At 58.8% G+C, this 21,408-nt stretch overlaps 2 protein-coding genes and 1 long non-coding RNA gene across 4 annotated transcripts; 1 reads left to right on the top strand and 2 right to left on the bottom strand.

Annotated features, from left to right (window-relative positions):
• Positions 1–716: 716 nt before the first annotated feature.
• Positions 717–7,842, top strand: LOC119144704. Its single transcript, XR_005103193.1, has 2 exons — positions 717–4,017; positions 4,417–7,842. It is a non-coding gene; the product is annotated as an uncharacterized LOC119144704 (long non-coding RNA).
• On the bottom strand, positions 7,551–12,188 carry CLDN19 (claudin 19). 2 transcript variants are annotated; one of them, XM_037380372.1, is made up of 5 exons: positions 11,942–12,188; positions 10,129–10,293; positions 9,832–9,919; positions 9,282–9,428; positions 7,551–8,455 (listed from the first exon to the last, which is right to left on the bottom strand). In XM_037380372.1, the coding sequence occupies exons 1-5, from the start codon at positions 12,162–12,164 to the stop codon at positions 8,434–8,436; spliced, it is 645 nt and encodes a 214-aa protein (XP_037236269.1). In that variant the 5' UTR covers positions 12,165–12,188; the 3' UTR covers positions 7,551–8,433. The 2 variants fall into 2 exon arrangements, with proteins under 2 accessions (XP_037236269.1, XP_037236268.1); XM_037380371.1 differs by having other exon boundaries at positions 7,551–7,946.
• A 1,657-nt stretch (positions 12,189–13,845) lies between these two features.
• P3H1 (prolyl 3-hydroxylase 1) lies at positions 13,846–21,357 on the bottom strand. The gene is made up of 15 exons (XM_037380351.1): positions 20,809–21,357; positions 20,217–20,369; positions 19,822–20,011; positions 19,239–19,370; positions 17,832–17,971; positions 17,014–17,103; positions 16,841–16,893; positions 16,358–16,479; positions 16,036–16,163; positions 15,841–15,936; positions 15,581–15,731; positions 14,983–15,100; positions 14,725–14,800; positions 14,422–14,562; positions 13,846–14,342 (listed from the first exon to the last, which is right to left on the bottom strand). Exons 1-15 carry the CDS (start codon positions 21,301–21,303, stop codon positions 14,217–14,219), a joined length of 2,211 nt encoding a protein of 736 aa, XP_037236248.1. The 5' UTR covers positions 21,304–21,357; the 3' UTR covers positions 13,846–14,216.
• Between the last annotated feature and the right edge of the window lie 51 nt (positions 21,358–21,408).

Here is a 21,408-nt window from a genome sequence, read left to right as displayed (position 1 = left end):
TCCTCCAGCAACCACCCCACGGCGGCATTCGTTAATGCTGCGGCCTGCTCGCTTTACCCGCTTTTTAAAAGCAAACCTTTTGCTGCCAAGTTTTTGAGCGCAGGGGTGGTTTCGTGCACGAGGGATCGGGGCCACCAGCCACGTGGAGTCAGTGTTGCTCCGTGCAGAAAAGGCTTTCCACTCAAGTCCTCCAAAGCCACATCATAAGAGCTCTTTGCTCAACGGCTTCCCCAGGGGATTTGGAGGCGATCTTTTCTTAAAGCAACACTTTTCTGGGGTTTATTTTCATCAAACCTGGCTGAAAGCGGGGTGGGGGGTGGGGGAAAACCTGTTCTCTGGGTGGCTTCTGCAGCATCCTTACTTTTTTGCAGCCCCTGGTGCTGCAGCTGGCATGAACCCTGCAGTCAGAGCCTTAAAGCGATTGCAGAGCTGTCCCAGTATAGGTGATGGTGCTTTAATGGGGTCTGACTGGAGCAGGGGAGCATCCCACAGCAGGACAGGGTGCGGGAGGTGTTGATGCCCATCACACGCGAGAGTCCACAGCATACATCTTGCTGGTGGCCGTGTGGCCCTGGGGCTGGGGAGCTCTCTGCGGTTGCTGGTGCCTGCTGGGGTCTGCCAGGAGAGAATGGGGGGTTGTGTCATGGCCACCAGTGGGGGGGGGCGCGACTCAGGGGGGGTGCTGCAGTGTGGGGACATGGCAGGAGAGATGAAGCTGGACAGCCAGCTCTGGGGGGGCAGCTTCCACCCAGTGGGACCAGGCGTCAGGAGTGGAGATGGTGTCTGGTGAGGCATCGCCTGTCCCACGTCCCTGCTGGTGGGACCAGATTCTCACCAGCACATCCTTGTGGTCACCCGCTCAGGTTTGGGCTGGTCACAGTGACACAGCTGCAGCACGGCCACCACTTTGGGTAGATGCCAACATACCAGGACCTCAAGGTCCCAGAGATGTGGCTGGGATGTTTCTGCACCCCCCCTCCATCCCCTCACGAGGCTTCGGGGATCCTCCCGCAGCCCAATCCTGCCTGGCGTGACCCAGCCCCCCCCAGGGGCCATGGAGATCCCTTTGGACCCTGTGAGAAGTGTCTGCACCCTCTGAGCTGGTCCTTCCCCCCACGTATGTCCCTGCAGGGCAGCAATCGGGCTGCGGTGGGCTGTGGGGGGCCAGGGCGGACTGACCTGTGCAGGAGTAGAGGCAGCAGGTCAGCAGGACAGATGCCACCAAGCAGCCCGTTGAGCCGGCCATCCCCAGCCAGCACGACCACCCAAAGTCATAGTGGACCCCCAGGAATATATTGTGCGACACCAGCGTGGCCCTTTCCACGTAGACGTCCACCGCGTACCACACGGAGCCCACGAGACCCAGGATGCCTAGGAGAAACGGGGCTGGTTAAGAAAGAACTCTGCAACCCCCCAGGACCCCTCTGAGAGGGTGCCCCGAGCTCCTGGCACCCCTCCCAGCTCCCCATGGGACCCCCGAGCGCTCCCAGCCACGCACTGCCAACACCAAGGGTGACACCAGCCCCATAGCGCATCTTCAGCTTGACACGAGGATTTTCCTTGAGGAACTTGACACAATCAAGCCCGAGGAGCAAGGAAGCCAAAGCCAGGCCAGCCAGGAGATCCGCTGCGATCAGCAGGGTCCGCGTCACCACGATCTTCACTGGGCAGGGAAGGAAAGAAAAAAAAAAAAAACCAGAAGAAGGGACTGAGGAATGGTCAGAGGAACTGGTCTCCCCGCTCCGGATTGCTGCCTGTGTCCCTGCTAGAGTCACCCAGCTCACCAGTGGCCGTGTCCATAGGAGATACCGACACTGGGACCCACCACCTGCCCTGGGCAAAGTGCTCCCCAGAAACCTTGCAACAGGACTTAACGAGCTCGTTAATAGCTCAGCTCAAGAAACCAGACATTTAAGGCGCACCAGTCGGCACCCAGGGTGTCATCACCTACTCAAGACCTTCTTGCACAGCTTTGGACAGAAGATGCTGCTGTCCAGACTGCCTGGTTTTCCTCCCAGTTGTGTAACTGGTGTTTTGACCAGCAAATGTCTTTTTTTTTCTAAAAAATAGCGGGGAAAAATGTGGAGCTGGCATGAGGCACGTCACCAGCTGTGATGTCACCAATGCAGTGCAACTTCTTCCTGCAGAGCTTCTCAGCACAGCAGCCCCACTTGGTCCGTGCGGACATCTTGTTCCCTTCTCCACCACCCCAATCTGTGTTGTCCCCTGTCACCATCCGTGGTATGGAGAAGTCTCCACACCATGACACGACTGTCCAGGAGCTGAGGACACAAGTCCCTGGCTGGTGGGGGTGGTCCTCAGCCCTGCGTGCAACGTCAACGGGGCTGCAAATCCCACCGTGCGGTGGGGGATAGGAGCGGCGCCTGGGCTCTACGTGCCACAACACCTTTGTTGGGAGGTGGCACAGCTTCTCTTCCGCTTGGTGACCCCGTGGCAGGTCTGGCTGGACCATGGGTGGCTGTCCAGGCTGTGCTGGTGGGGCAGGAGAGCCAGGGAAGCCCCGGCCCTGCGTTGCTACCTGATGAAGGGCAGCCCCTTGCAAGAGGCGCGTCTTCTTGGAAAGGGAAGAGGGAGAACTCTTCGCTGTGAACTTCAAAAATGCCTTCAGGCCATGCCAGCTTACCTGGATGGTCAGCCAGAATGGAGTCATACTGGTCACAGGTTCTCACCCCGTCCTGCATGTTGGTGACACACTCCCTCCAAAGCCCCCGGCATTTGTGACTTACCTGGAAGCAGGAGAAAGATGCTCAAGCAGAAAGCACCAAAAAGCCCCCCAGCTCCCCCCAGAGATAGCCCACCACCACTGGACGTGTCCTGGTGACTGCCTACCCATACCTTGCTCTCTGTCTCCTCCTCTTGCTCCAGCATTTCTTTCTCTCTCTAATCCTCTAACCCTCCAACTGATGCAGAAAGCAGCAGGTTTGTCCCACCACACCCCCTTTCCAAGCCTGGGGAGACACGGTGGGACCCCCTGGATGGCGAGGCACCCACCTTGCTCCCGGCTGCTAACCTGGGAGCTGGCTGCCCTGCTCACCTCCAGGCTGTCGTCAGCGTTCACCATCCAGCAGTCGGTGCAGGTGGCGAGGAGCAGGAAAAGGCTTGAGAGAAGAACGAGACCGAACGCCGTCAGCTGCAAATCTGCGCTCATGGGGTTACCTGCGAGGGCGTCGAGATGTCCATCACCTCTGCTCTGGCTGCTTCCCAGCTGCCTGAGCCACCAAAGTGCCACCTAGGCTGGGGCGTCGCCTGGATCCCTAAGAGGCATCTGGACCTCATCTCGTGGTCCTCAGCGCTGCCAAAATGCTCCAACGGAGCTGCAGAGCCAGTTTTGCATGTACACAGGGACACATCGCTTCTGCAGTAGAGCTGTACCCCCACGGGGCGGCTCTCCAGATGTTCCCTCATCCCGAGACCCCCTGGTATTGCCCACCGGTACTACTTGTCCTTTGGGAATCGAGCTGCTGGAAACTGCTGTCAAACGACTCTTGTTGTCTAAACTTGTGACTTCAGCATGTGGCTCCTGATACCCCGAGGTTTCCTTGATGCCTCCATCCCTGCAGCCATGTGATTCAGCGGGAAGATCACCTGCCTTTGCATGCTTTTTTTTTTTTTTTTTTTTTTTTGTCCCCCCAAGATAAGCAATGAAGTGTTGAAACAGCCAGGTTGGAGCAGAAGCAAGTGTCCCATGGAGGTGTCCCTATCTCAAGTGGCCAGCCCAAGGAGGAAAGCATCTCCCACCACGGAGGTGGGTGAGGGCTGCTGGGTGCCCCCAAGTGCTGCCAAGGCTTCCTGAAGACCAGAAGGGATGGGACCGTCTGTTTTCCATCCTTGCCAGAGATGGAGGGACATTAGGAGAGGAGCTGTGCCCAAGGTGTGGAGCAGAGGACATCGTCTCTCCGAAGCCTGGACACAAATCCTCCTTTGCTCTATTTTGCAACCCAAGATGCTAAATATTTCAGCGCCTGAAGCTGCAGCCCTTTGGGCAAAGGGGTTCCTGTGAGTTAATGGCTTAATTAATGAGACTGGGTAGCTCTCTGAGCTGCATGGGTTAATTATCATATGGTGATGACTCTTCACCATCGCTGGCTTTGACCTCCAGCCAGGTGCTGCCAACCCTGGCGCGGCACAGGCTTCCCCATGGGGCAGGGGTGGGAGGGAGGGTCGTGGTCCCCATACCTGGGGTGCAACATCTCCCACCACATCCCACCTGGCACGTCACTGGGAGCAGAGGGACCACTCACCCCATCTCTGTGAGAATGTCCATCAGTTTCACCCAGAGAGTGTATCTCTGTAATTAACAGGCAGCCTCTCAGACCCCAATTTACAATATTTTTTTTTAATTTCCCAGGCTCTCTTCTGAACTAACTCCCCGTAACCTGATTTTTTTTCCACTAGACTCTGGCTGTTTTGGAGCCTTTGAAGAAAATCTGCTCAGCCATCGGAGTTATACCAGCAAAAGAAATAAAGAAAAGAAAAGAAATTGTGTTAGCAATAAAAAGGGGCTGGTGGGGGTAAGTGTTACCTTCACTGCAGGCTCATCCTTGCCGGGGTGGGACGATGGCTGGGGATGTGGGTCTTGAAGACTTTCAAGTACCGGTGGGGTTCGATCCTGACCCACCTGATGGAATGAGGGAAATGCAACGCCTGCCCAAGCCTGTGCTGGGTTATTTAACGGTTTTCCGAGGTCCAAGGCACGTCAGATGGACTTTGGGCTCCAAGGTGTGATGGGCATCCCTGCGGTTAGAATGGTAATAGGTTGGGAAGGGAGCCTCCCCCAAAAATACCACGTGGGGAACCTGTGGGAGCCTGCTGGGAACACTCCCCAGGTGGGGGACTTTGTGTCCCAGGCAAATATCCCCTGTTCTTTAATTAGACCTTTTAATTACTGCCTAGGGGTGAGTGGCCTGAGACATGTTGGGTCCCTGGGACCGGTGCGAGAGAGTCAGAGGGGTGGCGGCGGCCAGAGAAAGAAGCTAAAATGCAAAGGGGATAATTAAAACCCTTTGGCCAGGCATGCAGCCAATAATTAAGACCCTTCCCTGCCCCCCCTCCCCCCCCGCCCCATTATATGTGGTGGTTATGGCTCAGATAATGTGTCCAGTCAGCTCCCGAGGAGGTTTTTGTGACCGTGGAAAGCTGTGTCCCAGCTGCCTGGCACTTGGAGCTGTCCTGAAAACTTCAGGTTTGTTCCCTGGTCCCCTACTATTTGGGGAAAAAAAAAAAAACCAAACAAAAAAACCCTTTTGCTCTCACTTTTTTGCAAAGCGTGTTGCAGCGTCCTCTGAGCATCCTTGGGATCAGCTGCGCCCCATGGCTCGCAGGCATGGCTGCACCCTCAGCTCCATCCCTATTTCCATTTCGTGGATTAAATTTAAGAGAAGCCCTTGGGGGTTTTAGGTTTGTTTTCGAGTTGGTTGGTGGATTTTTTTTCCTTCTAGATAATCCTTTGCAGCGTTGAACTGCGGGGATTTTGGCAACGCACCAGGGTCTTGGCAAATCCTTGAGCTTCAGCCCTGCAGAGGCACCCAGGTGCTTGACTTTTTTGGGGGGGGTTATCCTGTTTTCCTGGAATTTTGGCACATGACAGCTCCAACGCTTCAGCGTGGAGCAATGAATTAGTGCTGAAAACATCCAGGAGGGTTTGTACCTTCGTTTTCCAAAATTTACATCTCAGGATTTTGTGGTACTTGGACGTCCATGGCATTTGAAATTCTGGTGTGACCCCAAGCAGTACAGAACTGCAGCTGTGCACCCTGGTGGTGCTTCTAAAACAGGTTTATTTTTATTTTCTGCTCATCTAAACGGTCCCTTTATTATATGTCAAACTAATCTGCCTGGTCAATTCTCAACTGAAACGTTTTGGGAGGGGTTGAAAGAATGCAGGCAGAGGGGCAGATCGATCAGTAGTTGAACAATTAAGATTATTTCCCTGGTTAATGAAGGTAAAAATCAGATCTTGTGTCCCACTATGTTTGTAAAACCGGTGTGTTAAAAAAATAGTGCTAACAGGAGACCCAAAGCTTTGTATTTTAGCACATGTTGTGCAGAGGAAACCTCTTACAGCTGGAAAGGGAGAAAAAAAAAAAAAAAAAGAAGAAATAAAAGATGTTTTCTTTGATGGGGCCATGCCATAGAGCTGGAGAGGGCTCTGTAGATGCCGTTGGAGCAAGCTAACGTATAAAAATGAATAAAAAAGAATAAAACCAGCATTGAATTAAAACAGGCACAGCTCAGAGGCGTGAGAAAAGCTCCTCTGCGTGTGGACCGGCTGCGGGCCCCCGGCCAAGGGCAGTGCTGCTGCAGAAGCATCTTCGTGCTAAATGTAACGAGGCGTGCCCAGATGGATTTTTAGAATTTTTTTTTTTTTTTTATGAAAAAACCGTGATTTTTTTTCCCCCCCTTCTACTCATTATTTACATGGAATTTCAGTGCTGCGGCAATTTGGTGAGATTGGCTGTGATCTTGGCCTCCAGGGGGTCATTTTCCCTTTTCCCTCTTGTCTACCCATTTAAAAATTAATAATATTCCATGGGGGTTTGGGTGCCAGCAAGCGGTGTGCCCTGCAACCTACATATTGTTCATCTTACTGGTTTTATTCAATACAATATGTGTGTTGGGCCGGGGGGGAGAACTTTTGGCCGGGGTGCGATGGATGGAGGCAGCTCCCATGTACCGCAGCGAGCCCTGTGTCCTGCTACCACATTTTATCCCGCTTTGCCCTGAGTAAAACACACGAGGGATTGTCCCAAGGACAGTGGGGGCCTTTATACCCCCAGCCACATTATCACCACTCTGCTATTTTCCCCCTGCCACCACCCACTTTGATCCAGCCGTAGCGTCCCTCCCCAGGAGCCTTCGGGTGACCCGTGGAGATGTCACGGGAGCCCCCCCGGACCACAAATCCCTGCTTTTTGAGGTGGGATGGGATGTACTTATGGACTAGGTGCTGCAGGTGGGATGAGGATGCCGAGACAAGACGGCAGCCATGCAAAAAGCTGGATGGAAAGCATCATCCCCTGAGGAGAACCAAGTACAGCATTACGGGGCCAGGGGTCCTGCTCCTCCACGAAGAAAGCAAAAATCAAGTTAAATTAGCAAAGTGCCCAGTTAGGCACTTTGGATTTGAATTTGGATTCATGGAAAATGGGAGAAAATAAGGCAGAGCCCAGCTGCAAGGGTCCATGGGGGGCAATAAGAGGAGGATGCTGGTCGAGGGTCCATGCGAGGCAATAAGAGGAGGATGCTGGTGGCACTTCAGCCCTGCAGAGGGACCAGGGCGCAAGATGCCGAGTTTCCCAGGGGTTTCGCCTTAAACTAAGCAATTTTTAAGGCCATGTCCCCTCCTTCTAGAGCCACATGTGGCAAAAGACTTGAGCTATTGGGCTAGCACCTGCCCAGGAGGGCAAAAAAACCTTCAGCACGGGGGAGAGCCCCCCGCCTGTAGTGGCTTTGACCCAGCAGAGCTGTCACTCGCAGGGGACTGGGCCAGATTTGGAAGTGCGGAGAACAAAGAGACGATTTGAGCAAGATACCCGTGATTGGAAATATTTTAATACCACTGAGTCACAATTTTTAGTACAAACAATCAGCAAAAGAATGCATTGAAAAATCCCGATCGGTCCCATTCCCACGGCCATGCATCCCCTAGAAAAGTTAATGCAATTTTATAGGAAAAGAATAAAAAATATGTCGTTCTACGCGATGCGGTGCTCTTGCTATAAAACACCTTTTTGGTTATTTGGCTTTAAAAAAAAAAAAAAACAACACAAATTTCCTTTTCAATCCTCATTGCAGTAGCTTTCGGTGTGTATTTTTGGAGGGGAACCCCGTAAGAGGGGTTCAGCCAACCAAGCACCTGATGGGTGAAGCCAGGCTATAAGCACTGCTCTCCCCTGATGGGTGAAGAAGACATTTTTACAGGGGGTCTGCAATTTAAAAGAGAAAAAGGGCTGTTAGTCCCACCTGAGAGAAAGAAATCAACCCCCCCAGGGCAAAAAATAGCATTGCTTCCCCTCCAGCATAGACCAGGACCCAAAGCAGTTGGGTATAAAATAAAAGAGAGGGGGAAAAAAAAAGAGAATCAAAGGAAATAAGGTCAAATAAACCAGAGAAAAATGAAATAAATTTTTAAAAAATCAGCTACTTTGGCTATATGGATTAAAAAATATTAATAATAATAATAATAATAAAAAATACATAATCAAGCTCTTTGGGTAATTTCCACTGGTTTTTCCTGCAGGTTAGCTGGCATAGCACATCAGTATGGATGGATGGATGGATGGATGGAGGTATGGGGTGGTTTGGGGGAATTACTGATGAAATTGGAGCGGTGGTGTTTGCAGAGCGGTTAGTAGCGGTCCAGACGAGGTACAAGGAGGTGGAGGCAATTAGCACTGTCGGCGTTTGAAGACTTCACCGCCCGCTCCAGGGGATCCTGTTGGGGAAAGGGATTTGGACACAGTGGGGAGGCATCAAAATTCATGGGTCTGTCCATCTGCTACCTGAAATAGCTGCGCTGGGCACCAAAAATAAAAACAAACTGCTGCTTTGTGTTCAAAGTCCCCTTTTTGCCTGCTTTAATTTGCCCAATGCCATTTATTCTGCTTAACAAGGCCACATACTTGTGCCTGGTGAGAAATAAACCCAGGGCAGATTTTAGCTGGCAGAGCTCAGCTGGAGCACCAGCAACCAGGCTCGGTTGAAAAATTAATAATAATTTTTAAAAAAATGTTGCTTTTTGGGTAGCAGTGAGGCAGGGGAACACTTGCACCCTGGCAGCATCCAAAAGCGGGGTGCAGGGATGCTCCAGCCCCTGATGGAGGTGGACGGCAGCTTCATCCCAGGAAAAGCAAGCACTGGCTGCACTCCCTGCTTGCTCCCAAGAACGGGATGGAGAGGGGGTGGGCGAAAGCACAAAGCCGTTCTGTGCAGCACACCCCCGCGGGACCGGCGCCGTGCCCCGGCATCGTCCCGCTCTGCCCAGCATCCACAGTCCTGCCCACCCCAGGGGGCTGGGGGGCAACCTGCCCGGTGCTGGGGGGCCTGGCAATGATGGATATGGGAGCGATGGCCCCCAGCCCCCCTGTTTTAGGGGACAGTGTAGCAAACGGTGCTGAAACCTGGAAGCTGAGGAGGAGAAAGGTCTCAGGGAGCATCCAGGGACCGTGTGGTGTGGTGTGGGAGCGCCGGGGTCTTGCCTGGTTTGGGGAGGGGAGGGGGGCGCTGGGCAGCAGGAGGGGAGCGTTAGGGGTCAGACGTACTCCCGAGCCGTCGAAGGCTGCGACTGCCGATAGTACTGCTGGCCTCGCTGCTCCTTGGCGGGGCAGGAGCAGCACAGGAGGGACCCCCCCAGCAGGGAGAGGCTGGCGGCCCCCCAGCCGATGAAGAGCGACGAGCCGAACTCGTACCTGCGGCGAGAGAGAGAGAGAGAGAGGGGAGCGTTGGCGGGGGGGGGACACCCCTAGGGCCACCGCGATGCTCGAAGCCCTGTCGAGGCAGATGCTGGTTCTCCCTGGCCACCCCCATCTCTCACGGTGGCCGGACCCCGCTGCTCCGTTTCCCGGCACTTTTGTCTTTCCTTGGGGCTGCAGCTCCTGCTCTATCCCAGTGCAAAACCGGCAGTGGGACCCAGTAAAGCTTTAGCGTCGGGGAGATCTGCCCCAGCGCAGCAGCTGGGGGGGTGGCAGAGGTCCCACCACGTGGCACAGCTGCCTACGACCCACCCCCCACTCCCTCCCCCTCCCGAGGGAAGGTCCTCTGGGAAGCGCGGTGGGATGCAGATAAAGAGCATCCCCCGAGCCAGGCGCTTACCTGGCGTTGGCGGGGAAGGGGTTCTTGTCGAAGAACTCGTGGGCCACCTGCATGGCGTAGTAGGACACGGCGATCAAGGTGCACAGACCTGGACCCAGAACCACAGAATCCCAGGGTGGTTTGGTTGGAAGGGACCCCTAAAGCCCACCCAGTCCCCTGCAGCCACCTCTTCGAGGCGTGGAACATCAGAACATCCCCAACCCCCCAGCAAACCTCTCCCCTGCCCCATCAAACAGTTTTTGGAAGGTGTTTGGGGTCTTCTGTGGGGGAGAGGTGCCAAGGCTGGAGCTGCCTTACCGGAGAGGATGAAGAGGATGCCTCCAGCCACAGCGATGCGGCTCTTGGTGACAGGATCCTCTTCACCAACTTTGGTGCATTTCATGCCCACCACGCTGACAATGATGCCGAAGAAACCCAGGAGGAGAGAAATCACCATGAGAGCCCGGGAGATCTGGATGTGAACTGCAGCGGAGAGGGGCAGAGAAGCCGCTGGTCACCATGTGCCTTCTACCACCATCACCTGGTCCCACCTTGGGGATGAACTTGGCCTTAACCCACCCTTGCTGCATGGCTCCCATGCCACCCCCTCTCTCTGCTCGGCCGGTGGGGAGACCTCAGCTCAGGGCATTGCTCCCACTGCTTTCCCTGACCTTCCTCGCTGCCACACTCATCCTCGCCATGGGTTCCTGGGGAAGTACCTTGCCCACAGCGGGACCACAGTCCCCCAATGCCACGAGGCTGATGCGCAGCCCCAGGGTTGTGATGTCCCCACGGGACACTGTAGTTCCCCAAATGTGGTGCCCACCCTGGAGCCCAAACCCACAGGGGCCAGGGGTGTCTCAGACATACAGAGGGGCTCAAACCCATGGAGGGGGGGAAGAGGGGCTCAGGCCCACAGTTGGGGATGGGGGCCAAGAGGGGCTCAGACCTACAGTTGGGGATGGGGGCCAAGAGGGGCTCAGACCCACGGGGTGCAGGGGGGAAGCTTGGACCCACATTGACTCAGTGGAAGGGTGCAGGGAGCTCAGATCCTTTGTGGGGGGGCTCAGGTGCAGTACAGGGGCTCAGGCCTGGGGGTGGGGGAAGGGCTAGGAGGGCTCAGACCTGCAGAGGACTCGGACCCCTGGAGGGGTCAGGGGAGCTCAGGCCCAAGGGAGCACTCAGATGTAGAGAGGGTACAGACCTGTTGGGGGGGGTGGTGGCATCAAACCCACAGAGGGGCTCAGACCCATATGGGGGGGGACAGACCCATACAGGGGGAGACAGACCCATAGAGGAGCTCAGACCCATATGGGGGGGCTCAGAACTATACAGACCATATGGGGGGGCTCACACCCATATGGGGGGGGTCAAACGCATAGAGAGGCTCAGACTCATATGGAGTGTGTGTGTCTAACCCATACAGGGTGGGACAGACCGTTTAGGCGGGGGGGGGGGGGGGTCAGACCTACACAGAGGCTCAGACCCATACAGGGGTGGTCAAACCCACAGAGGGACTCAGACCCATATAGGGGAGGGGTCAAACTCGTATAGGGGGGTTGCTCAGAGCCGTATAGGGGGGACAGACCCTTACGGGGGGGATCAGACCTATATATAGGCTCAGACCCATATAGAGGGGTCAAACACATATGGGGGTGTGTGTCAAACCCCTGGGGGGGCACAGACCTTTACGGGGGGGGTCAGACCCACACAGGGGGGGTCAAACCCATAGAAGGGCTCAGACCTATATGGGGGAGGGTGTCAAACCATACAGGGGGTTGCTCTGACCCGTATAGGGGGGATCAGACCTGTATATATGCTTGGACCCATATAGGGGGGTCAAACCCATAGAGGGGCTCAGACCCATATGGGGGGGGGTGGTGTCAAACCCCTGGGGGGGGACAGACCCTTACGGGGGGGGTCAGATCTACACAGAGGCTCAGACCCATATAGGGGGGTCAAACCCATAGAGGGGCTCGGACCCATATGGGTGGGGACGGGACACAGACCCTTACGGGAGGAGGGGTGGGTCAGACCTACACAGAGGCTCAGACCCATAAAGGGGGTCAGCCCCACGGCGGGGCTCAGCCCTGCAGGGCGCAAGGGAGCCCACCCCCCCCTCGGTACCCACCGCTGAGGGAGAACAGCGAGTCGTGCAGGCGGCACTGGACCTGCCCGGTGCTCTGGGCGGCGCAGCTCATCCACAGCCCCTGGTGCAGCCCCACGGCCGTGATGATGGCGTCCCCGGCGTAGGAGCTCTGCCGCCAGTGCGGCAGCACGGCGGCCGCCAGCGCCGCCACCCAGCCGCCCAGCGCCGCCAGGTACCCGGCCACCTGCCGCGCCCCGCCGCCCATCGCCGCCGCCGCGGGGCTGCCCAGCGCCGCGCCGCGCCACGGCCCGCCCGCCCCGCCCCCGCCCCGCCCCCCCCGCCCCCCGCCCCGCCCGCCCCGCCCCCCGCCCCGCCCGCCGCCCCGCCCCCGCGGCGGTAGGGGGCGCGGTGGGGGGGACCGGGGGGAGAGATGGGGTGGAGGGAGGGGGAGGTTTGGGGTGGGGGGAGGGGTTTGGGGTCCCAAGGAGAGATTTGGGGTGGGGGGTGGGATTTCGGGGGGAGGAAGGGGGGAGGTTTGGGGTGGGGGGAGGGGTTTGGGGTCCCAAGGAGAGATTTGGGGTGGGGGGGAGGGATTTCGGGGGGAGGAAGGGGGGAGGTTTGGGGTGGGGGGAGAGGTGGGGTGGAAGGGAGGGGGAGGAGAGAGGTTTGGGGTCCCAAGGAGAGATTGGGGGGGGGGGGAGGGGGAGGGATTGGGTCTCTGGGGGAGGAATTTGCGTGGGAGGGAGGGGAAGGTTTGGGGTGGGGGGAGAGGTTTGGGTCTGGGGGGGAGGGATTTAGGACTCTAGGGGAGAGGTGGGTGGGAGGAAGGGGGGAGGTTGGGGGGGGAGGGGTTTGGGTCCGGAGAGGGGTGATTCAGGGTCCTGGGGAGAGATTTGGGTGCTGGGGGGACAGATTTCAGACATGGGGGGCTTTTGGGTTCCAGGGGGGAGATGTGGGTCTTGAGCAAGATGGGAACCCTCCCCCCTCCCAACAGCAGCGGAGAGAGATGGGAAAATGGGGGTCTCCATGGGAGGTGGGGAGGGGGCACTAGGGGAGGTTCCCCTCCCCCCCTGCTGTGGGACCCCCCCTCAGCCGCAGAGGCCCTGGGGGTGGGTGGCTCCAGCAATTCAGCCGGGAGCAGGGAGGGGGGTCGTGCCCCCCACGCCTGCCCCTCGCCTCCGCCCCGTGGTGGGGGGGCACCGACAACAGCCGCCATTGACGGGGGACACGGGGCGCGGGGGGGACACGGACACACACGTGCCCCCGCCCCGGTGGCAGCCCCAGGCCCTGGCAATCGTTAACCGCCCCGGCCTCATCAGCAGTCTGCTCACGCGCCCGGCCGGGGTCGGACACCGGGGTGGTGGAGGTGGCGGACACAGGGATGGTGGGCCACCACCAACGGGACCATCCAACCAGCCTGGAGAACCCCATCCCCAAGAGCCCCCAGCCCCCACCGGGATGCCACACGGGCCCTGCCCGACGCCGTCCCCCGGTATTATGGGGGAGCGGGTGCCGGTGGCGTGGGGCAGGATTTACGGAGTCGCATTCCCGGGATGGTTATGGAAATGGCTGGGGCTGGACATGAACAATTCCATGCCCTGTTCCGGGGGTGCCGCCACGCTCAATGTCCTTCTTGTTCAAGGACGGTTGCCTCCCCCTTGAAGCTGTGGGTCCCTTCCCACGCTGCAGGGGCCAGGGGATGCTCCGGGGTGCAGCTGGGGGCGGGGGGGCACGGCCCCTGCCAAGAAGTCCCCTGGCACCCACGGGAGATGCTCGCCCCCCGAAAGCATCCCTGTTGTCCCCACAAAACGCCCTCCTGGGGTTGCAGGGCTGTAGAACCCTCGGGAAAATGCTTGGAATGAGGGCAGGATGTGTCCCAAGGCCAGAGGACATAGAGGGCAGGGGTTGGGGGGCATCCTTCAGCCCCCCACTCAGCAAGTGACAGCTTAGAAAAAACCCACCTTTATTCACCCATTTTCTGCAGAAGGCACTTAAATAGCCGCAGGTTCAGCCGAGCAGAAAGGCACGTGTCTGCTACGGTGGCACTGGGTCCTCGCCCTGAAAAGAGCATCCCTCCCCTGTCCCCCATGTCACCTGTCCCCCATGTCACCTCCCCCCCCGCCCCAGAGTCTCTGTGATACTCCCAGGTCAGCTCCGCCTGTGATACCCCCAGGTCAGCTCTGCAGCGGGGTGCAGGGCATCCCCCAAATCCCCTTCCCACGCCGGCGGGGGGCAGAGGGGGGTCCCATCCAGCCTGAGCATCGCTGGTCCCGGCAGGGATGTCCCGGTGCCTGTGGGATGTCACAGCTCTGGGATGTCACAGCTCGTCCTTCCCCAGCGCGAGGGCAGCCGGCGGGTCCTGCTGCGGCTCCGTCTCCTGCAGCAAATCCCCCTCTTCTGCGCCGAAAAGCATCTTCACCAGGTCGTCTGCCTGCACGCGCTCCTGTGGGGCAGACCCATGGTGATAAGTGCGGCCCCTGACACCTCCCCCCCCCAGACCCACTGCCCCGCAGGGAGCTCACCCGCTCGCTGTGCCGGGGGTCCAGGGTGAACCAGAGGGCGATGGCGCAGCGCTGGCCCTTGGTGACGGCTTTCACCCCGTGGGGGTTCTCCAAGCCGGAGGAGAAGCCCACGGCGCGACCGCACTGTGGCTGGACCTCCGCCTGCGATGGGTGGGAGACCCCCCCGTCAGGATGCACAAGAGGGGGGCGAGTGGGTCCCTCCCCAAGCTCATCCCTCACGGTGGGTGGCACAGGGGACCTCCCCAGCAGGCAGGAGGTGGCTTTGGTGCTGCACAGGGATCCTCGAGGAGCTGAGCTACTTACGGTCTCGGTCTTGGCATCCAGCTCGGTGAAGTAGAAGGCTCCTCCTTCGAAGTCCCCGTTGAGGTAGAGGATGGCGCTGAAGGAAGCAGGCGACAAGCGGAGGTGACAACCATCACCATAGCTCCGGCAAGCAGGTGGGTCTGGAGCTCCCCCAACACCATGGCAAGAGCCGGAGGTAGGAGAGCCCAGGCTGGGTTGTCCTCCCAACCCAGGTGCCACCAAGCCACGGTGCCCTCGTGGGGGACACACCACTGATACCTGTAATCCCGGAAGGTGTAGGCTGGAGGTTCCTTCAGGCACACCAGGGCCTCTGCGTTGAGGATGCAGTTGTCCACATGCACCTCGTGGCTGTTGTCACTCCGGCCTTCTTGCTTCTCTAGGGTGGAACGAGACCTGGCACATCAGGACCACTCCATCCTTGCAGGACCAGGGTCTGTCCCCCAGCGTCACGTGCTTGGAGGTGACAAGAAAGTCACCTGTAGCCTACAGCCCTTCCACTCACTGGAGCGTGGACTATGAGAGGCCATTCAGGTGGCACAAGCCTCTGTTGACTTGTCCCATGGCATCTCCATGGCCTTCCAATTCCAGCTTCTCCCAGCACCCGATCCCAACCGCCTCCAAGCGCTGGAACCCTGCGTGGCACGAAGCCACCTGCCCTGCTGGGGGCAACCACTGGAGCTGCTCATCTTCCCAAACCCGGCTTAGGGAGAAGCAGCAGGTTTGGGAGCAGCAAGGAGGTCTCCAAGGCAAGGTCCAAGCCCAGACCACCCCAGCTGTTGGAGGGGACCCAGACAGGACAAGAAGCTGAAGGAGACTTGTTTCTCCTCAGGCTGTGCTCCTCCGAGGCCATGCTCACCATCGATGGCCGTGCGGCATACCAGGTGGCTGTAGGAGAAGTGGAGCGGGACCTCCAGGCGAAAGTAGGACTCCATCATGTGCCGCACCTTCTCCGTCACGTTGTAGTAGAGGTAGGCGCTCTGCAGGGGCACCTTGCCCTCCTGGCCCAGCTGTGGGGACAGATGGGACATGGGCTCAGCCCCAGGTGGCTTGGCCAACCACCACCACCCACCTTGTCTCCACAGCCTGCTCCTCCCCGCTCCCCACAGCCACCCTCACCTTGAGAGCCTTGAGGACGGTCACGCCGTAGAAGGTCTCACTGGGGGTGTGAGGAGATGTCTTCCCACGATAGCCATCCCCGGCCGAGGCAGCTGCCTGCAAAACCCCATCGGTGCCACCGGTCCAACTTGTGAGCTGCAATACGGGGCCCCCCAGCACCCCCTGTCCCACCCTGCCCGCCGTCCCCCCACTCACATTGGTGAGTCTCTGCAGCTCCCGGCACTCCTCGGCAGAAAGGACTCCGTCCACCACGACACGCTGGGAGCCGTTCAGAGCTTTGGAGTTCATGGTGACACTGGCTCCTTCGTACACCAAAGGGCCACCTGTGGCACAAACAGGATCAGGAGGAGGTGGGGATAGGTGCCACCAGTCCTGGGAGAAGCTGTGGTCCTGGGACCTGCTCCTGCCACCACCCATGTGGAAGGACCATGAGTTGGCAGCAGGAAGGACCATGAGCTGGCATGGCAGCAGAGGACATGGAGGTTCCCATCCCACCTCCCCTCCCAGCTCTCCACACCTTCTCGGATGAACTTGCTCATATCGGCGGACTCCTTGGCCTTCTCCTCCACCAGCGTCTCGATCTCCTTCATGAGGTTGCCAATCTCCTCGGAGATGCGCGCTGCTGTCTCCCGCTCCACCCTGGGCACGCGGCAGCCATCAGCTCCACCGCCCCACTTTCCCCACATCAGGAACGAGGGGCAGCAGGACAAGTTGCTTCCAGGGGCCGGTGACAAAGCCCAAGGCTGGAGAGAGTCATCTCAACGCATCCCTCACCCCAAGCTGCTTGGGATGACCTACCCATGCCCATCACCACCACCCCATCACATAGGGAACAAAGCTCTGCCCTCCAGCAGCCTCTTCCAGCCCCAACACCAACCCCCCCCTCCCTGGCAGCAGCTCCATGGCCATGGCCTTTCACCCAAAGCCCATGGAGAAAGAGGGGTACGTCCCGTCAGCCCCCGTTGGGTTGGCTTGGCCATCAGCTTGGGAGAGCACTCACTTTTGTTTCTCTCGCAGCCTTTTTGGTATCACCTCTTCGGGTGTCCAAGTGTCCTGCAGCCAGAAGAACAACATCAGGAGCTGGACGAGGATCTGGCTGGGATGCAGACCCCTCACGCCCCATCCATCTGGCCACTGCATGCTGGACCACCAGCCTGGTCCAGCACCACCCACCGGGTCCACGAAGGGGATGCCAAAGACATCGTAGCTGAAGAAGAGCAGCTCCTTCTCCATCAGGCTTCGCTGGTGGTATGCCTGGATCTCCTGCGGCGAGGGGCAGAGGGGGCAGGGTGAGGGCATGGCACAAGGGCTCTGGGAAGACCCCGAGCGAGGGCGGGAGGGCGCAGGGTTTACATCATTCCCGCAGTCCTCGCTCCAGACCCACAGCCCTGGTTTCCCGGTCCCTCTGGCAGCCGGGAAGCGAGTGGCTTTCCCCATCTTGCATGAACCTCCCTGTCCCACGTGGACGAGTCCTGGGGAGAGGACGGGGGAGACAGAGGCACATGCACATCCCTCCTGCAGGAAGCTCTTTAGAAGATGCTCCAGCTGACGTGGGGCAGAGACCTCCATCCCTGCCCACCACCTCCCAGGTAGCACGCGAGCGTCCGGATCCAGCTATTTTGAAGCCAAATCCTTTCCTTTTTCAGCAATTTCACCTCCGTTATGGAATGTGTCACAGAGGCGGGCTCAGATCCTCCAAAAAAGCCTGTCCCTCTGCCTCTCACAGCCCTCTCCCACAAGAGCTGGTCCCCTTGGGCAAGCCACCAAGCCTTCACTTGGCCAAAGACATTTTGCCAAGGATGTTTTTCGGTCTCTCAGCTATTTTCTAGCTTCTTGGGTCGTGCATTTCATCCAGTCCTCTCCACTTTGCCACCAAAAAGGGTGGCTTGCCCAGAGCAGACCCATCCAAAGCAGACCCCAAAACCTCTGCCAAGGTCTCCAAGGAGGGGAAAAGATGTCCCTGCAAGGGCTCACCCCAGCTCCTTGCTCACCTCTCGGGGTCGGATGTGTCCTGCCAGGTTTTCCCCCAGGACGGCGGTGTAATAGGCCAAATTCTGGTTCATCACCTCGTCATTTGGAAAGAAGAGCAAGTATGTTTTGGCACATTCAATGGCTTTTTCATAATTCCCATCTGCAAAGAGAAACGGGGCCGTTAACAGCGCGTCCAAGAGCATCTGAGACGGAGCAAACAGGGATACGGAGGAGAACCAAGAAAGAAAGTCCTTCTTGTTCTCCAAAGGGTCTCCCAAGGAGGGCAGATGCCCAGAAGCAAACACAACTGCTGCCACAACGGCAAAATTAAGAGTCCAAGACACTCTCCTGCCTCCAGAAATCATCTCGCCAGAAATCGGGGAGGCTGCCTGGGTAATTTTCTTGCTTGGAAAACATCCTGAACCTACTTCCAGGCAGCAAGAGCCGACCGTTCCCAATTTTCAGCCACTTAAGCATCCCGACCCATTTTCACGCCAAGAATTCCAGCCTTTCAATCTTCTTGGACTTCATTTTTTTCCCTCCTCCTCCTTTTGGAGAAATTTGTACAGAAACAGCTTATAGTTTTCTAAGGAGGTGAATAAAAAAAAAAAGATAAAATATTTTTTAAAAAAGGGTGGATTTGCCTGGGTTATAACAAAACTGTTCTGGAGGGGGAGGGTGGCTCTGTGGTTTGGAGCAAGAGGTGGATAGCTGGGAGAAAAAAAAAAGGAAAAATATGTTTCTCCAGGCTGTTATTTCACTTGGAAAGCGAAGCTGCCTGGGAACTGAGCATTTAAAGCGATGTGGAGGGTTGGTGCAGCGAGATCCAGATCTCCGTGAAGTTCAACAAGGTCAAGTGGAAGGTTCAACAAGGTCAAGTGGAAGGTTCTCCACCAGTATCAGTAAAGACTGGGGAAATGGGTGTCCAGAGGAGGCCAGAGTAATGATCTGAGGGCTGGAGCACCTCTCCCCTGAGGACAGGCTGGGGTTGTTGAGTCTGGAGGAGGCTCTAAGGAGACCTTCTGGCAGCCTTTCCGTCTATAAAGAGGGTTTACAAGAAAGATGGAGACAACTTTTTACCAAGGCTTGTAGCGACAGGACAAGGGGCAATGGCTTTCACCTGAAAGAGGGTTGGTTTAGGTTGGCCAAGAGGAGGAAAATCTACGCTGAGGGTGGTGGAACACCAGAACAGGACAGTCAGAGAAGCTGTGGATGCCCCATCATTGGAAGCGTTCAAGGTCAGGTTGCATGGGGCTCTGAGCAGCCTGGTTTAGTGCAAGATGTCCTTCCATCTCAGCTTGGACTAGATGATCTTTGAAGGTCCCTTCCCAACCCCAACCCATCTGGTGAACCTCTGATTTCTGCCTCTGCAGAACGCGACGTCCAGCCCCGATGGCCATCGGAGGACACAGCAACCAGCTGCTTACTGTTGTAGTAGGCGAACTGCAGGTAGTTGAAGTGCGAGGGTAGGAAATCCTCCAAAGGCTTGTCCTGACCAGGCGGTGAGGCCAACTCCGTGACGCAGCCCTGCTTGCAGCTTAGCACCTGCATGTAGTGATCTGTTGGAAAAAAAACCCTCAGGTCACCACTCGTGGTCACCCAAGGGCTGGAGGACAGCACCCTGAGGGGGCCTCCACTCCAATCTCCGGCTCACAGCGGGGCTGTTGCCAGTTTTTTGGTGATGGAAGCCCTCAAGGATGGTGGTTGCCCACCTCCGCATATCGGTGATGGGGCTGTGCCGTCTTCTGGAGATGGCATGGCCGTCCTCAGCCTCCCATCCTTGCATCCTGGTGACCCTCCGCTAGCCCCTCTCCTGTTTTTCCATATCCCTCTGGAATTTGGGGGCTTCCTGGGCATCACCCCCAGCGCTAAGCGTGGGCAAACACCTCCTGCCACTTACTGGCCACGCTCCTAGAGAAGCCTAAGATGGGGTTTGCCCTCTTTGGGGACCACCACCCTCCAGGATCATCCCAACTCTTGAGACGGGGACACAGCTTGAGTGAATCCCACCTGTGATGGCCTGGAAAAGGTCCGCGTTGTACTCCAGGTAGTTGTAGCCCTCGTAGTCGTAGGGGCCCTCGCAGAGGGCGCGGCATTCGGCGTCTGCCACAAAATACTCCTCCAACGCCTTCTCCAGGTGCAGGATGGCGGCAGCCGGCTGCTCCTCCGTGTAAAACCGGACACCCAGCCGAAACTCGCTCTGCGGAGGGATGAGAAACGAGGGGCTGGGGGGGACAGAAGACTCCACTCCCCCTGACGGAGCCCCCGGGGATGCCTCACCCCCCCAGGATGGACCTCACAGCACCCAGGTGGCATCTCATGAGCTTTGCCAAGCCAACAGCAGTGGCGGGACCTGGCTGGGTCCAGCAGCTGATGGGTGTTTGGGGGGGGTGGGGGTGTCTCACCAGGTGGGGCTTGGCCTCCAGGTCGGTGAAGTCCTCCTGGCGGACACCCGCCATGGCTTGGTAGTACTCCAGGTTCTGCCTCATCTCCTGGTGCGCAGGGTTGGCCATGAAGAAAGTGTGAGCTGCTGCCGCCGCCGCTGCCGGCCGGTTCAGCTGGGTGGCACCAGAAGCGGAGGTGAGACCCCACGGCGTGGGCTACCGAGGGGTACCGGGCGGACTCCCGCCCGCCGGAGCATCCCGGTGGCCCCGGGGGGTCCCGCAGCCGGGATGGAGGGCGGGGACGGGGGGCGGCCCCGGCGAGCTCCGACGTGGCACTGCGGGGGGGGGGCAGGGGAGGGCCGGGCAGGGCCCGGGGCCGCCGTTCGGCGCCCTCCCCCCCTCGGCGCAGACAGCCGGCCCCTCCCGCCTCTCGGGACCCCCCTTCCCTCCCCGGTTCCATCCCACCACCCCCCGCCCGGTTCTGCGATCCCTCCGGGCATCCCGCCCATCCCTCCCCGGGACATCCCGCTGCCCTTCCCGGGGGCTCTGCCGGTCCCGCCGGTCACGGCACCCCCCCCCTCGGCCGTTCCCGTTCCCGGTGCCGGTGCCGTACCTTGAAATAGGCGACCTGCAGGTAGTTGTAGGGACTGCGCTTGCTGAACTCGCGCTCCAGCTCGTCGCCCAGGCGGTACCGGGTGGGCGCAGCGGGCCCGCAGCCCCGCAAGCAGGCGGCGCGGCGCAGCAGCCCCCGGAAGAAAAGCAGGTCCCGGAGCACCGGTTCGAGCTGGGGCCCGGTGCCCTCCGCCGGTCCGGCCGTGCCGTTGGCGCAGAGCAGGCGGCACCGCACCAAGCGGGAGCGCACGGCCGCCCGGGCCCGCAGCGCCCGCTCCATCTGCAGCACCACGGTGGGCCAGTCGCCCCGAGTGTACGCCTCAGCACCGGCGGCGAACAGAGCATCCGGGGACTGGGCCGGCAGCGGGGGGTCGCCCGGTACCGGCCCCGGTACCGACTCCAGTGGCGTCGCGGCACGCGGCAGAAGCAGCAGCAGCGGCGGCGGCGGCAGCAGCAGCAGCTGCAGCGGCAGTGACAGCAGCGCGGGCAGCGCCATGGCCGAGCCCGGGGCCGCGCGCGCGCCCCCGCCGCCGCGCCCCGAACCGGGCACCGGAGCGCGGCTCGCCCCGCCCCTCCGCCGCGCCCCGCCCGCCGACCAATC

The sequence above is a fragment of the Falco rusticolus genome, chromosome 3 (assembly GCF_015220075.1).
Source record: "Falco rusticolus isolate bFalRus1 chromosome 3, bFalRus1.pri, whole genome shotgun sequence".
NCBI classification, from domain to species: Eukaryota; Metazoa; Chordata; class Aves; order Falconiformes; family Falconidae; genus Falco; species Falco rusticolus.
Note: the sequence above shows the minus strand (reverse complement) of the source record. Positions and strands in the feature narration are given on the sequence as shown.